General features: G+C 44.6%; 1 protein-coding gene across 1 annotated transcript; it reads left to right on the top strand.

Annotated features, from left to right (window-relative positions):
- Positions 1–83: 83 nt before the first annotated feature.
- Positions 84–16,341, top strand: LOC139442446 (probable ATP-dependent RNA helicase DDX52). The gene is made up of 16 exons (XM_071223256.1): positions 84–176; positions 983–1,172; positions 1,749–2,050; positions 2,898–3,083; positions 3,556–3,699; positions 4,230–4,341; positions 4,506–4,578; positions 5,343–5,412; positions 5,700–5,833; positions 10,557–10,647; positions 11,590–11,712; positions 12,093–12,243; positions 12,767–12,842; positions 14,281–14,352; positions 14,696–14,788; positions 15,948–16,341. The coding sequence occupies exons 1-16, from the start codon at positions 90–92 to the stop codon at positions 16,255–16,257; spliced, it is 2,214 nt and encodes a 737-aa protein (XP_071079357.1). The 5' UTR covers positions 84–89; the 3' UTR covers positions 16,258–16,341.
- Positions 16,342–16,723: the final 382 nt, after the last annotated feature.

The raw sequence follows: 16,723 nt of genomic DNA, 5'->3' as shown, positions 1-16,723 counted from the left end.
CAAAGAGGAAGTAACTCTGGACGTTGTTCGCACTCCTTACACCACTTCCTTCCAACTGGATATTCTACTTCCGCTGTAAACTAGACAGCATGGACGGATATCAGCTTTTCCGAAAACTCGGTTTCGGAGCTAAATTTGATTTAAAGCGCTTTCACGGTGATGCAGAAAAGATAAGGGTAATTATTCCTTACCCCCAAATAATATATTTCTTTACCTGTGTTTCTCTGTTTAGACGTCATAGACTCATACACATCCGCACACTCAACCACACTGTCCAGAAGCCCCCGATGCTGGAGTGATATTTTGTTTAGACGGACCCATGATCTATTTGGTTCTCTTTGTGAATACCCTAAACATATCATATGTCACTCGTCAGGTTACTTATAGGCTACTATCCAACGCCTACAGGTTTCTTAAATCATAGATAAATCATTGTACAGTATACACATCTACCATTTATTCCTTCACAACTGTCTTGATTCTAATATCTTATTTGTAACCGACCTTCACAAGCTTAAGGGGATTAATGTCATGATATTCATAAGGAGCGCCATTAAATTGTCATCAATTGTCAAATACTATTTTCTGACACTAGTTGGTTGGTTTGTTAGTTAACACTGCACTCAGCAATATTTCAGCTATATGGCCGTGGTCTGTAAATAATCGAGTCTTGACCAGACAATCCACAGATCCAGTGATTAATATCATGAGCATCGATCCACGCAATTTGGATTGATGACAGGCATCAACCAAGTGAGCGAGCCTGACCACCCAATCCCGTTAGTCTTCTGACAGTAATTACTATTCTGTCAGTAATTACTATAAGGCTGATTAATATAATGTCATTGTTACTAGATTATTAAACATTGCTATGAATTGTCTTTATTGACAATTTTTTACTCTCTTGTCTTGCTTTTTACGTTCTAAGCTGCTGAACCATGTTGTCAACCTAATGTTGCATTTAACATGTGTCAATATTCAGATTGTGGGCACCAAATCTGACCCAGCCCATGGATCAGGAAGAAAGTTTGCTCAAGAAGTTCACCAAAGAGATGATGAGGTGATCAGTGAAGAGGATGATAAACGTTCAGTCAAGAAAAGAAAACTACCCCAACATCATGAACATGCTCAACATGATGGTCCAACAGTAACAAAGAAACAGAAAGAAGAGGGTATCTATATAATTCTATATACATGGTTATCTGATTATGGATATGATATATATTTAATGTTCTCAAATTTTACTTAAATCTACACCTTGTACACAGAAGTACTAGTATGTCAGTATGTGGTAAATGATGATTACCATGGTTACAGTGGGGATGAGGGGCTTTTACATGTGGCTGAGTTTAATGTTGGAAGGCAAGTTTGCATAATCCTGTGTTATCTTCATACTTGAGGCCAAATTCCCTTTTCAAACATGTTAAGCCATTGGTTCAGATAGCATGGACAGTCAGAATGCAGGAGCACTTAAGGTTGAAATGTGTCCGAGTGTGCCAGGAGCATGATGATAAACTTAAACGCAGCATGCTCAGTCACAATGATCACCATGGTCACCATGCTTCAGTGAAAACTTATGTGCACCATATGACTTGGTTTGCTACGCTTAAAAACTCGTCTCAAGTCAAATCACTCTGACAAGCATTGGGTCCCTTTACTTACTGATGGGGGCACTGTTCAAAGGTGGCGTTTATCCATACTCACTCATTCACTTTGTTTATTTTATTTATTACTTTTCTGTCACACAGAAGACTCAAGTAGTGATACTGGATCTTTAGACAGTGATGAGGACAGTGATGATAGTGAATCTGGCACAGAAGATGAAGAGATGAATGTTCAAAAAGCAGGATCTGATTCTGAGTCCAGTGACAACAAAACAGATTCTGAGATGGATGATGACAAAATGAATTCTGGCTCGGAGAGTGACTCTGGTGATGAGCTACAGCTGCTGGGGAACATCCGATCATCGGGGAAGACAGTGAAGGAAGTGCAGCAGACCCAGAACTCGAAGAACGGACAGCAGAACAAGGCAGATGCAAAGCAGAAGAAGGTGAGTAGTGTAGTTGCTATTATATCATAGTGATATTGGTATACAATTATTCTCTTTGTAATTACCTGTTATTATAAGCATGCTAAGGGTAACACTATTTTCAGAGCAATATTTCCAGAGTCTGCCATACAAAGGAGACTGTTATTATAGCTAAAATGGATAGAATTTGCTTAACGTTGAAACAGATGGTGCAATGATTGACAGTGCAATGATTGATAATGGTAACTGCAAGGGAGATCTGCATCTATCTAGATGTAGCAAGGGCAAGGATGGTTATACTTTGCAGTCATTTGAATTCACCCTCAATCTGCAATCTGTCACATGTTTCCTCATCCAAATCGCTGTTGTACTTCATCGACCCACACATCATTTGCCTGATGACTTGAGGGCAATTTTATGATAATCCTATCCATTTATAGCGCCGATGTCTAGTTGGAGTGGTCACAAGTTGCCCATGTTTTTCTGAAAGATGACCGCCTCCGCGGTCTAGTGGTAGAGCGTCCGCCTGGAGAACGGAAGGTCCGGGTTTCGATCCCTGGCCGCGTCATACCAAAAGACGTTAAAAGATGGAACTTATTGTTACCCTGTCTGGTGTTTGGCATTAAGGGCCTAAAACAAGGACTGGTCGGCTTGGCGTCAGTAAACTGTGGCATGGTATCTCAGTGGGCTAGCACTATAAATCGGCATCAGTCCGGACTAGTACAAGCAGCCACACACATGTGCATGCACGTCACTATATAAGTGCAATAGTCTTGGACGCGACATAAAACCTAATTTCACCTCTCAAAGATACATTTAACCATGTGGAATGTAATTATTTGTTTTAACGTTCTTGTGGTGTTTTCAGTTGAATACCTTGAGGAAGCGACACAAAATCCATGTGACAGGCACAGACATCCCACCTCCTTTTACCATGTTTGAAGAGCTGCGGACGCAGTACGGCCTCCACAAAACCCTCCTCTCCAACATCGTCAGCGTGGGATATAAGGAACCCACTGCAGTACAAATGCAGGCCATTCCGACCATGTTACAGGTACTGACCAGAGATGCTCCTTGTTGACCAGGACGGTTGGGTAGTCTAGTGGTTAAAGCATTCGCTCGTCACGCTGAAGACCCGGGTTCAATTCCCGACATGGGTTCAATGTGTAAAGCCAAATTCTGGTGTCCCCCGCCGTGATATTGCTGGAATATTGCTAAAAGCGGCATAAAACCTCACTCACTCACTATGCTTGTCATAGGAGGAGACTATACCTATCAGGTGTTCAGACTCCGAGTCGTGGTTGGTTGTGTAGCAGTGTACGCTGATGCTGTGTGACGGTGCTCGTGATATCAACCACTGGAATGTTACAGTCTTGTCATACAGTTGGAATATTACTAAGTGTGGCTTTAAGTATGTTAAGTGAAAGACGAACTAACAGTCAAAGTTATAAAAATGAAATACTTGGGTGTTCTCAGTGAGAAGGGCCTGACCTGAAACTACTGACACTATCGACTCTTTTCCCCAGAGACGTGACATCATGGCGTGTGCCCCCACTGGCTCGGGGAAGACAGCAGCGTTTATCATCCCAATACTGCATCACCTGAAGGAGCCGCGCAACGCCGGCTTCAGGGCAGTCGTACTAGCTCCGACCAGGGAACTGGCGAAACAGGTGAGACAAGAGTCTGTCTGTGTACATCTTTAACATGTACCTAATGGTGGATCAGAGGGAGAAAGAGGAGCTGCAACAATCTCACTAAAATCAGGACTTGTCGTCTGATATGATACCTGTCTGCATGAAGATCTGAGGTCACCGCCATAGAAGGTCACCAATCAGCTTACTTCATCGTTTTGGCTTTCACTCCTTCTCTTCTCTCTCCCCCCCCCCCCCCACCCCAATTTGGAATTGGACCCAAGAAAACAAACACAAAACACAAATATTCCATCAGTGGTACCCCCCTGTGGTAGTGCTAGAATATTGCTAAAAGTGGCGTAAAAACATACTCACTCAAGCAGAGAGGTATTGTATCAGAGTAAATGGTCTGATAAGCGGACCCCTACACTTTGGGTTTTATGATCATGTAATTTGAGCAAGTAAATTTGGACGGTGGGCAGTTATGGGTTATTGAATTTTCAGAATGTTGCAAACCCTGGACATCCACAGTTGGATATATTAACAATCCCATCCATTTCTGCTGTCAGACTTACAGAGAGTTCCAGAGATTGTCTGAGGGTATAGGATTCAGGACGTACTATATTGAAAAGGCAGCAACAGCAATTAAGAAGTTTGGACCAAAATCAAAGAAGAAATTTGGTGAGTCATTCTCCAAACATACAGCTGTTTCTCAGCATACATGGTATATAGAAACTAATGTTCACATGGAAAGTCATTGCTATTGTCTATAATTTTATTGCTTTTATGGACTGTTTTTATGTATATTACGTATTTGGTTACAATCAGGCCTTTGAACATTGCAGACATCTTGGTGACGACTCCGAACAGGTTGGTGTACATCCTACAGAAACACCCGGATGTACTTGACCTTGGCAGGTGAGTCATATGAAGGAGATCGCATACCTTCTCCTTGAAGCATTTGTAACATTTCTGCATTTGAATATTTTATCCATGAGACTAGGATGTGCTAAACATAAGCATAACTACCTATAACAACACTCATTTGCTGATATATTTCCAAAATTTTGCAAGACTACTGTTTGTCCTCTTGGAATTTGTTACATACATTGTATACTGTCTGGAGAATTATATTCAGAAAATGATCTGTTAAAGAATCTTTTGATATAGTATGTATTCTTATATACAATATACATTTTAATAGTTCATCAATTCATGACAGTCAGAGTGTCCATAGTTGAATAAATTACCAGTAACAACCAACACAAGTTGTATTGAGGTGCATGAGGTTTGAGATAACAAGCTGTCAGTATGTTGATTGTTGACAAGATAGTTCGTTCATGAAAGTACAAGGGGCGGTCGGGTAGCCTAGTGGTTAAAGCGTTCACTCGTCACACCGAAGACCCGGGTTCGAATCCCGACATGGGTACAATGTGTGAAGCCCATTTCTGGTGTCCCCCGCCGTGATATTACTGGAATATTGCTAAAAGCGCCGTAAAACCAAACTCACTCACTCACTCATTAAAGTACAATGAAAGCTAATCACAACAGTCCGTTGGCTCAGAACGGTAAACAGGAGGTAATGGCAGGCAGTGTTGGCTGTCACAAGTATTTAGACAGGAAGTTTTTCTTGGATTGGAAGCCATGTTCTGTTGAGGTGATGACAGTGAATTTTGTTTCAGTGTGGAGTGGCTGGTTGTAGATGAGTCCGACAAGTTGTTTGAGGAGGGAAAGAGAGGATTCAGAGACCAGGTATGAGAGGACTGTGGCAAAAGGAAACAGGACATTTCTTTACAATGACAGTCACACTCATCATGCTCATCAATAATATAATTAATGTGCATCTAATGAGACATGGTCAATTAAAGAATAAAAATCATATCATAATCACATTTCTGACATTTTTACAAATTTAATTTCTGGAAATACTCTAGAAAAGGAGACTTGAACAAATGATAATAATTAACCTCATCTCCTGTGCGGTGAAAAAAGCATCAATAGCAATAACAAAACTGTCTGACGGTAAACAACTGTTTCAGTTGGGTGTTATCTACAAGGCCTGTGACTCAACTCATGTGCGGCGAGCTATGTTTAGTGCAACGTTTGCTTGTGACGTGGAGGAGTGGTGCAAACTCAACCTGGACAATGTGGTGCAGGTGTACGTGGGCTTGAGGTGAGTCTGATGTCACTGCTACCTGGTGCAGGTGTACGTGGGCTTGAGGTGAGTCTGATGTCACTGCTACCTGGTGCAGGTGTACGTGGGCTTGAGGTGAGACTAATGTCACTGCTACCTGGTGCAGGTGTATGTGGGCTTGAGGTGAGTCTGATGTCACTGCTACCTGGTGCAGGTGTACGTGGGCTTGAGGTGAGTCTGATGTCACTGCTACCTGGTGCAGGTGTATGTGGGCTTGAGGTGAGTCTGATGTCACTGCTACCTGGTGCAGGTGTACGTGGGCTTGAGGTGAGTCTGATGTCACTGCTACCTGGTGCAGGTGTACATGGGCTTGAGGTGAGTCTGATGTCACTGCTACCTGGTGCAGGTGTACGTGGTATGGAGGTGAGTCTGATGTCACTGCTACCTGGTGCAGGTGTACGTGGGCTTGAGGTGAGTCTGATGTCACTGCTACCTGGTGCAGGTGTACGTAGGCTTGAGGTGAGACTGATGTCACTGCTACCTGGTGCAGGTGTACGTGGGCTTGAGGTGAGACTGATGTCACTGCTACCTGGTGCAGGTGCAGGTGTACGTGGGCTTGAGGTGAGACTGATGTCACTGCTACCTGGTGCAGGTGTACGTGGGCTTGAGGTGAGACTGGTGTCACTGCTACCTGGTGCAGGTGCAGGTGTACGTGGGCTTGAGGTGAGACTGATGTCACTGCTACCTGGTGCAGGTGTAGGTGTACGTGGGCTTGAGGTGAGTCTGATGTCACTGGTGCAGGTGTACGTGGGCCTGAGGTGAGTCTGATGTCACTGCTACCTGGTGCAGGTGCAGGTGTACGTGGGCTTGAGGTGAGACTGGTGTCACTGCTACCTGGTGCAGGTGCAGGTGTACGTGGGCTTGAGGTGAGTCTGATGTCACTGCTACCTGGTGCAGGTGTACGTGGGCTTGAGGTGAGTCTGATGTCACTGGTGCAGGTGTATGTGGGCCTGAGGTGAGTCTGATGTCACTGCTACCTGGTGCAGGTGCAGGTGTACGTGGGCTTGAGGTGAGTCTGATGTCACTGCTACCTGGTGCAGGTGTACGTGGGCTTGAGGTGAGTCTGATGTCACTGGTGCAGGTGTACGTGGGCTTGAGGTGAGTCTGATGTCACTGCTACCTGGTGCAGGTGTACGTGGGCTTGAGGTGAGACTAATGTCACTGCTACCTGGTGCAGGTGTACGTGGGCTTGAGGTGAGTCTGATGTCACTGCTACCTGGTGCAGGTGTACATGGGCTTGAGGTGAGACTGATGTCACTGGTGCAGGTGTACGTGGGCCTGAGGTGAGTCTGATGTCACTGCTACCTGGTGCAGGTGCAGGTGTACGTGGGCTTGAGGTGAGTCTGATGTCACTGCTACCTGGTGCAGGTGTACGTGGGCTTGAGGTGAGTCTGATGTCACTGGTGCAGGTGTACGTGGGCTTGAGGTGAGTCTGATGTCACTGCTACCTGGTGCAGGTGTACGTGGGCTTGAGGTGAGACTAATGTCACTGCTACCTGGTGCAGGTGTACGTGGGCTTGAGGTGAGTCTGATGTCACTGCTACCTGGTGCAGGTGTACATGGGCTTGAGGTGAGTCTGATGTCACTGCTACCTGGTGCAGGTGTACATGGGCTTGAGGTGAGACTAATGTCACTGCTACCTGGTGCAGGTGTATGTGGGCTTGAGGTGAGTCTGATGTCACTGCTACCTGGTGCAGGTGTACATGGGCTTGAGGTGAGACTAATGTCACTGCTACCTGGTGCAGGTGTACGTGGGCTTGAGGTGAGTCTGATGTCACTGCTACCTGGTGCAGGTGTACGTGGGCTTGAGGTGAGTCTGATGTCACTGCTACCTGGTGCAGGTGTACATGGGCTTGAGGTGAGACTAATGTCACTGCTACCTGGTGCAGGTGTACGTGGGCTTGAGGTGAGTCTGATGTCACTGCTACCTGGTGCAGGTGTACGTGGGCTTGAGGTGAGTCTGATGTCACTGCTACCTGGTGCAGGTGTACGTGGGCTTGAGGTGAGTCTGATGTCACTGCTACCTGGTGCAGGTGTACGTGGGCTTGAGGTGAGACTGATGTCACTGGTGCAGGTGTACGTGGGCTTGAGGTGAGTCTGATGTCACTGCTACCTGGTGCAGGTGTACGTGGGCTTGAGGTGAGTCTGATGTCACTGCTACCTGGTGCAGGTGCAGGTGTACGTGGGCTTGAGGTGAGTCTGATGTCACTGGTGCAGGTGTATGTGGGCCTGAGGTGAGTCTGATGTCACTGCTACCTGGTGCAGGTGTATGTGGGCTTGAGGTGAGTCTGATGTCACTGCTACCTGGTTCAGGCGTACGTGGGCTTGAGGTGAGTCTGATGTCACTGCTACCTGGTGCAGGTGTACGTGGGCTTGAGGTGAGTCTGATGTCACTGCTACCTGGTGCAGGTGTATGTGGGCTTGAGGTGAGACTAATGTCACTGCTACCTGGTGCAGGTGTACGTGGGCCTGAGGTGAGTCTGATGTCACTGCTACCTGGTTCAGGTGTACGTGGGCTTGAGGTGAGTCTGATGTCACTGCTACCTGGTGCAGGTGTACGTGGGCTTGAGGTGAGTCTGATGTCACTGCTACCTGGTGCAGGTGTACGTGGGCTTGAGGTGAGTCTGATGTCACTGGTGCAGGTGTACGTGGGCTTGAGGTGAGACTAATGTCACTGCTACCTGGTGCAGGTGTACGTGGGCTTGAGGTGAGTCTGATGTCACTGGTGCAGGTGTACGTGGGCTTGAGGTGAGTCTGATGTCACTGCTACCTGGTGTAGGTGTACGTGGGCCTGAGGTGAGTCTGATGTTACTGCTACCTGGTGCAGGTGTACGTGGGCTTGAGGTGAGTCTGATGTCACTGCTACCTGGTGCAGGTGTACGTGGGCTTGAGGTGAGTCTGATGTCACTGGTGCAGGTGTACGTGGGCCTGAGGTGAGTCTGATGTCACTGCTACCTGGTGCAGGTGTACGTGGGCTTGAGGTGAGTCTGATGTCACTGCTACCTGGTGCAGGTGTACGTGGGCTTGAGGTGAGTCTGATGTCACTGCTACCTGGTGCAGGTGTACGTGGGCTTGAGGTGAGTCTGATGTCACTGCTACCTGGTGCAGGTGCAGGTGTACGTGGGCTTGAGGTGAGTCTGATGTCACTGGTGCAGGTGTATGTGGGCCTGAGGTGAGTCTGATGTCACTGCTACCTGGTGCAGGTGTATGTGGGCTTGAGGTGAGTCTGATGTCACTGCTACCTGGTTCAGGTGTACGTGGGCTTGAGGTGAGTCTGATGTCACTGCTACCTGGTGCAGGTGTACGTGGGCTTGAGGTGAGTCTGATGTCACTGCTACCTGGTGCAGGTGTACGTGGGGTTGAGGTGAGTCTGATGTCACTGGTGCAGGTGTACGTGGGCCTGAGGTGAGTCTGATGTCACTGGTGCAGGTGTACGTGGGCTTGAGGTGAGTCTGATGTCACTGCTACCTGGTGCAGGTGTACGTGGGCTTGAGGTGAGTCTGATGTCACTGCTACCTGGTGCAGGTGTACGTGGGCTTGAGGTGAGTCTGATGTCACTGGTGCAGGTGTACGTGGGCTTGAGGTGAGACTAATGTCACTGCTACCTGTTGCAGGTGTACGTGGGCTTGAGGTGAGTCTGATGTCACTGGTGCAGGTGTACGTGGGCTTGAGGTGAGACTAATGTCACTGCTACCTGGTGCAGGTGCAGGTGTACGTGGGCTTGAGGTGAGTCTGATGTCACTGCTACCTGGTGCAGGTGTACGTGGGCTTGAGGTGAGTCTGATGTCACTGGTGCAGGTGTACGTGGGCTTGAGGTGAGACTAATGTCACTGCTACCTGGTGCAGGTGTACGTGGGCTTGAGGTGAGTCTGATGTCACTGGTGCAGGTGTACGTGGGCTTGAGGTGAGACTAATGTCACTGCTACCTGGTGTAGGTGTACGTGGGCCTGAGGTGAGTCTGATGTCACTGCTCCCTGGTGCAGGTGTACGTGGGCTTGAGGTGAGACTAATGTCACTGCTACGTGGTGCAGGTGTACGTGGGCTTGAGGTGAGTCTGATGTCACTGCTACCTGGTGCAGGTGTACGTGGGCTTGAGGTGAATCTGATGTCACTGCTACCTGGTGCAGGTGTACGTGGGCTTGAGGTGAGTCTGATGTCACTGGTGCAGGTGTACGTGGGCCTGAGGTGAGTCTGATGTCACTGCTACCTGGTGCAGGTGTACGTGGGCTTGAGGTGAGTCTGATGTCACTGGTGCAGGTGTACGTGGGCCTGAGGTGAGTCTGATGTTACTGGTGCAGGTGTACGTGGGCTTGAGGTGAGACTAATGTCACTGCTACCTGGTGCAGGTGTACGTGGGACTGAGGTGAGTCTGATGTCACTGCTACCTGGTGCAGGTGTACGTGGGCTTGAGGTGAGTCTGATGTCACTGCTACCTGGTGCAGGTGTTCGTGGGCCTGAGGTCAGACTAATGTCACTGCTACCTGGTTCAGGTGTACTTGGGATTCAGGTAAAACTAATGTCACTGCTTCAGTTCGGTTGTAACACTTATGAGCAATCTACAGCGAAATGTGTGTATCTCTCACTTTAAGAAAGTGACACATTTTACCTGGATATGCTTGAGTTAATTGCCACATCCAGCTCACTACAAATAACCATGACACATAACAAAGCCCCCAATGAACAATGTGTATGCGTTGTCCAGGAATTCAGCCACGGAGACAGTCCAGCAGGAGTTGGTGTTTGTGGGGACCGAGTCGGGAAAACTGCTGGCCGTCCGCAACCTGGTCAAGAAGGTACAGACTTGACGTTATTAATATTATCATCAGGAGCGTATGTTTCCTCAACAAACTTTATAAAAACTATAACAGCATTCATTAATTTATTCATGTTAAATTAGTCATTAAATTATTAAATATTATGATATAATTAGGAATGGTTTTCAAGGAATGGTTCTTGGTATATATGCTACTCAGATGAAGTTAAAGAAGATTTTATTTTTTTCATATGGCTGTAGTTATTCTGTCATGCCATTGACTATACCCATATGAAAGAATTGGATGTTCTTTCACTTATTTTGACCAGTATGTTTGTCATGCATGAAAACGATGACCACAATTTGTTTTTGTTTTTTGTTGTTGTTTTTTGTCATTTCTTTTCAAGGGAATTTGTATTGGAATACCCATTTCACGTTTACTCTAGGAGTCCCACAGAATTACTGCTCTACAGTCATGTCCTAACGACCTGTGAAGATCTGGGGTAGAATAGGTCTTCAGCAACCCATGCTTGCCGTAAAGTGACAATGCTTGTCGTAAAAGGCGACTAACGGGATCGGGTGGTCAGGCTCGCTGACTTGATCGATGCATGTCATCGATCCCAGTTGCGTGGATCGATGTTCAAGATGTCAATCACTGGATTGTCTGGTCCAGACTGGATTATTTACAGACCGCAGTCATATAGCTGGAATATTGCTGAGTGCGGCGTTAAACAACAAACCAACCAACCAAATCATGTCCTAACATCCTCCTGTGACACACATCACACTGGGGATGCTGGGGTGGCCTTGTTATTAAAGTGTTCACTCGTCACACCAAAGGCCTGGGTTCGATTCCCCACATGGGTACAAGGTGTGAGCCAATTTCTGGTGTCTCCTCATGTTGTATTCCAGAAATATTGCTAAAAGCAGCATAAAACCTAACTCACTCACTCACTCACTCGCACAACCTTGTTATCCACAGGGCATTGAGCCTCCAGTGTTGATCTTTGTCCAGTCAAAGGATCGAGCCAAGGAACTGTTTCATGAACTCATCTATGATGGTGTCAATGTTGATGTCATTCACGCAGACAGAACCCAGTTAGAGGTGAGATCAGGTGCACTTGTGAAAAAATATATACTACACCATTGCTATGCTGTTCATAGTAATAATTGAAAACAGGTTGTTTGGTGAGCATGGGAAATTATCAATGAAATTATACAAAAATAATAAGAAAATGAAACCTAACAAATCCGTGAAATAAAAATGGACCTCTGAAATGGTTGGATGTATGAATTAGATGAATGTTTCAAATTTGAATGTCTGGAGAAAATATCATTAGAAAATGAATGTATCGATACTTTAACCCTGATGGTGAATGTTTGAAATAATAAAGTACGTACCAGTATTTTCAGCCATCATGGCTTATATGTAATCCATTCAAGTTACTTTCTTTAACTTAAGTGTTATTTGTTTTGAATTTTCAGCGTGACAATGTTGTGAAGTGTTTCCGGCTGGGCAAAATCTGGGTGTTGATCTGCACGGAGCTGATGGGTCGCGGTATCGACTTCAAGGGAGTCAATCTCGTCATCAACTACGACTTCCCCTACAGCGCCATCAGCTACATACACAGGATAGGTGAGCAGCCCTGATTGTTCCTAGGTCTCAACTGGTCAGTGTCCTTGGGGTATGATGGATGGGCATCAAACATTGTGTTATTGACAGTGCTATTGTACCACTACAAATATAGTTTCTCAGATACTTTAGTAAATCGCTAAGATCACTCTGTGAACTGTGGCCCTGGGTATTGAGGATTCTGTCCTGTTCATGAAAAAAACTAAAACCTTTATTCTTGAAATTCAAAATAACAGATTTTACTTGTTAATAGAAAATATTGTGGGTACAATATGTGAAGCCCATTTCTTGTTTCCCAACTGTGATATTGCTGGAATATTGCTAAAAGGGGCATAAAACCATATTCACTCACTTGGAAAACATTGATGCACTTGTTGCAGGATTTGCTACTTGGACAATATTTTATGGGTGCTTCAGACACAACCTCCTGAATATTGGCAGAGTTACGTACAGTGATACAAACAGGTCATTTACAGGCTTCTTTTGTTCGTCCAAAAAATAAACCTTGATCATGTTTATGTCACAGGTCGAACAGGGCGCGCAGGTCGACCTGGTAGAGCCATTACCTACTTCACACAGGACGACTCGGTATATCTCAGAAGGTGAGTTTCAACATGGCCTTGTGGGGATTTCCAGCTCAGAATAGGCGCCCAGTACCCCCTTGTCAGGGGAGACAACTAAAATGGGGATCAGTTGTCAGATCCTATGATCTGGCTGATTGTATGTCAACGTACCTGGCTGCTGGCATGGATTGTTGTTCATGCTTTCAGTCATTGGTTTGTCTGGCCCACACTTTTTTAGGCTAAAAAAAATCTTGGTTCTCAGGCACCACCTGCATCATCATAAAGTCTGCTGCACGTTTTGCATTTATTTCTATTTTCAAAAAAATATAAAAAACCTAATACTGAAATATAATGCACAAAAAAAATTGAAAATGGAAACAAAATCACAACGTGCAATGAACTTTATGAGACAGTACCTGAGGACCAAGACAATTATTTTTTTTAGCCTTAGTTTACACTCCATTGTGATATACCTGGAACATTCAGCCACTAACCCAAATATTGGTTACCTATGCTGGTGGTAAGAGGTGATCAAATGGAGTGGTCAGAAACTGGTCATGTCTGCTTGTGATTGCTGCTTACACTATCGATCACTGGATCGAGGAAATTTTGGTTATTTACTACAGACCACCGTCATACAGCTGGAATATTGATGAGTGTGGCGTTAAACAACAAACAAACAAACAAACAAACAAACCAAAACTTTGCTGCTTATTCACTCTTTTAAGATACAACGTTAGTTGTCATTAGTTAATGATTCATACAAATTTAATCAGATAAAGGGGGCGGTCGGGTAGCCTAGTGGTTAAAGCGTTCACTCGTGACACCGAAAACCCGGGTTCGATTCCCGACATGGGTACAATGTGTGAAGCCCATTTTCTGGTGTTCCCTGCCGTGATATTGCTGGAATATTGCTAAAAGTGGGGTAAAACCAAACTCACTCACTCACTCATCAGATAAAGCTTCCCCTTCCTAAGTGCTGCAGCTGTTCAGTTGATCAGTGTTTACATGCATTCAGATCAACTTGTAATTGTATAAATGTAACACTGATAAAAACTAGGATATCTGCCTGTTGATAAAAATGCAATCTTGTGGAAGGAAACAGGTTTGGGAGTTAGGTTCAGTGGATTTCTCAGGTGAACACTGTGGGTGATGTATTGACTGTGTACTTATTATTAACTTTGAGGGGCCACGGATGGCCAGAAACCTATGATTGTGGGTTCGAATCCCAGTTCGCCCCGATTATGTTTCTAGGTTTGTCAGCACCATACGCGTGCTCGTGGGTTTCACCGAAGTGGTAAATGTCTTAGATTTGCATCACTTCGGGCTTTCCTCCCACATTAAGCTGACACGCCGTGATATAACTGGAATATTGTTAAAAGCAGCGTTAAACCCAACTCACTCACTAACTATTAACTTTGATTAGGTAATGTTCTTTGGCCCCTGATCACTTCCCTGTTCATGTGTTCTTCTTCAGCATTGCTAATGTGATGAAGCAGGCTGGGTGCCCAGTGCCGGACTACATGCTACAGTTGGCCAGACCCAGCAAGTAAGTCATGTTAGTCATGTCTGGCTTTGTCAGCTTTCATTTACTTGGAGGCAGAAGTAAGAATCAGGGCAGTGTTACGTAAATGAATGTCTGTTTTATGTGTTTTAAAGTGTTGTTTGTAATTGCCAAAGGTTTAAATGATGCAGTAATTTTGCACACAGCCTAAAAGTCAAGTTATTGTGTCCATTTTATAATACGCCAAATTTGCCTCAAGTGAATTCTCATGGCACTACGTTATTATCACCCCGGTCAGTGGATCAGTGTGCCCTCAATTTTCATTCTCAGCTCCCTGGGAAGTATTCATGCATGCTTTGCATCTCTCATTCTCTCCTCTTTCTTTCAGGAAGCGCAGAAAGAAACTTGCTCACACGGCACCCAAGAGAAAACCTGTGTCAACAGACTCCCAATATGACCTTGAACAACGGCAGAAACAGAAGTAAAACCATCTATCTTTGAATTTGTAGTAAACATCCAACATGCTATTTTTATTAACCTGCCTAATGTATATATATGTGCTTGCCTGAATGTATTGCTAATATATGTGATATATTTGATTTCGTCCCTGTTCTTAATGATGGTATATGCCTTTATAATCAGGTTTGGAACTCTACAAGATAAGTAATGTCTCAACACTGTGTGCATTTCTAAGTTTGGTATTTATCAGCTCATCTAACAGGTGTCAGGAAAGATCCCAATCTCATTAAAATCAGACCTTAATTCTCGATACCGCTATCCCATTAGGGGTCACGTCAGAACGACCTTTCATCCGACCAATTAGAGCGTTGCTTACCAGATCAGGAAAGGGACAGTCGGAATGTGATTTCTAATCATACAACCTCAAAAACTTTACCCGGGGTATTCCGAACGATAGTTACAGGTTTAACGTCTGAATCCATACTATCTAGACCATCTCTTAGCCATTCCGGGATATTTTTTTGTTCAGGTTTCAAATTTGTAATCGAGAATTTGTCAAAATATGTTGCGAAGCATAGTCGCCAGTTTGAAATTAGTGCCGTAAAGCACGAGAAAGCTGCCTTCTGATTGGTCATTCCGTTCGTCAGTCTAAGTTCGCGCAAGGTTGGTCTGACGTGACCCGTAATGGGATGTCCCCGGATCTTTGTTTAGCGGTAGCTAGAACTAAGATCTGATTTTAATGAGATTGGAAAGATCCAAGACTTGATAGATTTGGCTATGGTCCACCTATTTATGATAAGAGTTACCCCCCTTGGCACCTCATCCCAACGAAGCCCCTCAAATGTACGATAGAAGCCATCCTTCATCAGTGAAGGTTTATCCATAACATTTCTGACATACATTACATTTAATCTGTATGATATGTTGCATAAATGGTATAATTATATCAAAATTGAACTGTTCAAGGCATTTGCTCTCAGCAAACAAGTGTGGCTTAGTTCAGCTTGAGTCACAGGCACCACGTTTTACCCGTCCTAATTTTCAAGAACGCTTGAATTTGTTTTTCGTCGTTCCTCATTTGTTCCTTCTCCAAGACCTTTCCTAAACACATATGTCATCCAGTATATTCAAGGAAACCTACGGCCTTGAACCTCTTTTACTATTTCACTTTTTCCTTTCAGGGAAGAAAACATGAAGTCTGTGTATAAGAAAAAGCCCAGGCCAAATAAGGAGAGCTCAACTCCCGGAGGGGAAAAGACAGGTCCTGTTACAAAATCACAACCAAATAAGAAAAGTAAGAAGAAAAATTTCTTAAAGGGGGATGCTGAGCAAGCCTCTGGTACAAGTCAGGAGGTGTCTGAGGTTGGACAAAACAAGGAAGGTGATCACACCACCGGGAAGATCAGTTCAAGCAAGTCTGTGAAACATAAAGGACAGAAAAACAGAAATAATAAGAAAATGAAAAAGAAAACTAACACATCAGTGAAATAAAAATGGACCCTGACATGGTTGAATGTATGAATGATATGAATGTTTCAAATTTGAATGTCTGGAGAAAATATCGTTAGAAAATAAATGTACAAATACTTTATACCTGATAAACATGTGTGTTGTCTTTGTATGTAAGATTTCCAACAATAATTATCCTTAATGATTATGGTAATAATGAAGGAATGTCCTTTAAGGTATGAATATTTAGGAATCATTTGACACCACTAGAACAATAACACAAGCTATGACATAAAGAAATACAGTCTTTGATAGGCATTTTGAAGTTGGAAGAACATGAATACATGGCACTTTTTTTAAAAATGAAATGGTGTTTCAGGGCTACTTCTTTTCCCTTCATCAGGTCAGCAGGTGATGATGGGGCAAGATGTAGCCCTAAAACATTGTTACAAAGAATAAAGATGCTGTTTTCCTTTCAAAGATGTCATGTATTCAAGAACATCAACTA

This window comes from Haliotis cracherodii, unplaced genomic scaffold, assembly GCF_022045235.1.
Source record: "Haliotis cracherodii isolate W230 unplaced genomic scaffold, xgHalCrac1.p SCAF_5, whole genome shotgun sequence".
Classification (NCBI taxonomy): domain Eukaryota; kingdom Metazoa; phylum Mollusca; class Gastropoda; order Lepetellida; family Haliotidae; genus Haliotis; species Haliotis cracherodii.
Note: the sequence above shows the minus strand (reverse complement) of the source record. Positions and strands in the feature narration are given on the sequence as shown.

Bases quoted from the DNA above. Each gene is read 5' to 3' on its own strand.
- LOC139442446 (XM_071223256.1), top strand. From the start codon at position 90: ATGGACGGATATCAGCTTTTCCGAAAACTCGGTTTCGGAGCTAAATTT. The intron at 1,173-1,748 runs GTATCTATATAA...TCTGTCACACAG, and splicing joins AAAGAAACAGAAAGAAGAGG to AAGACTCAAGTAGTGATACT. The intron at 4,579-5,342 runs GTGAGTCATATG...ATTTTGTTTCAG, and splicing joins GATGTACTTGACCTTGGCAG to TGTGGAGTGGCTGGTTGTAG.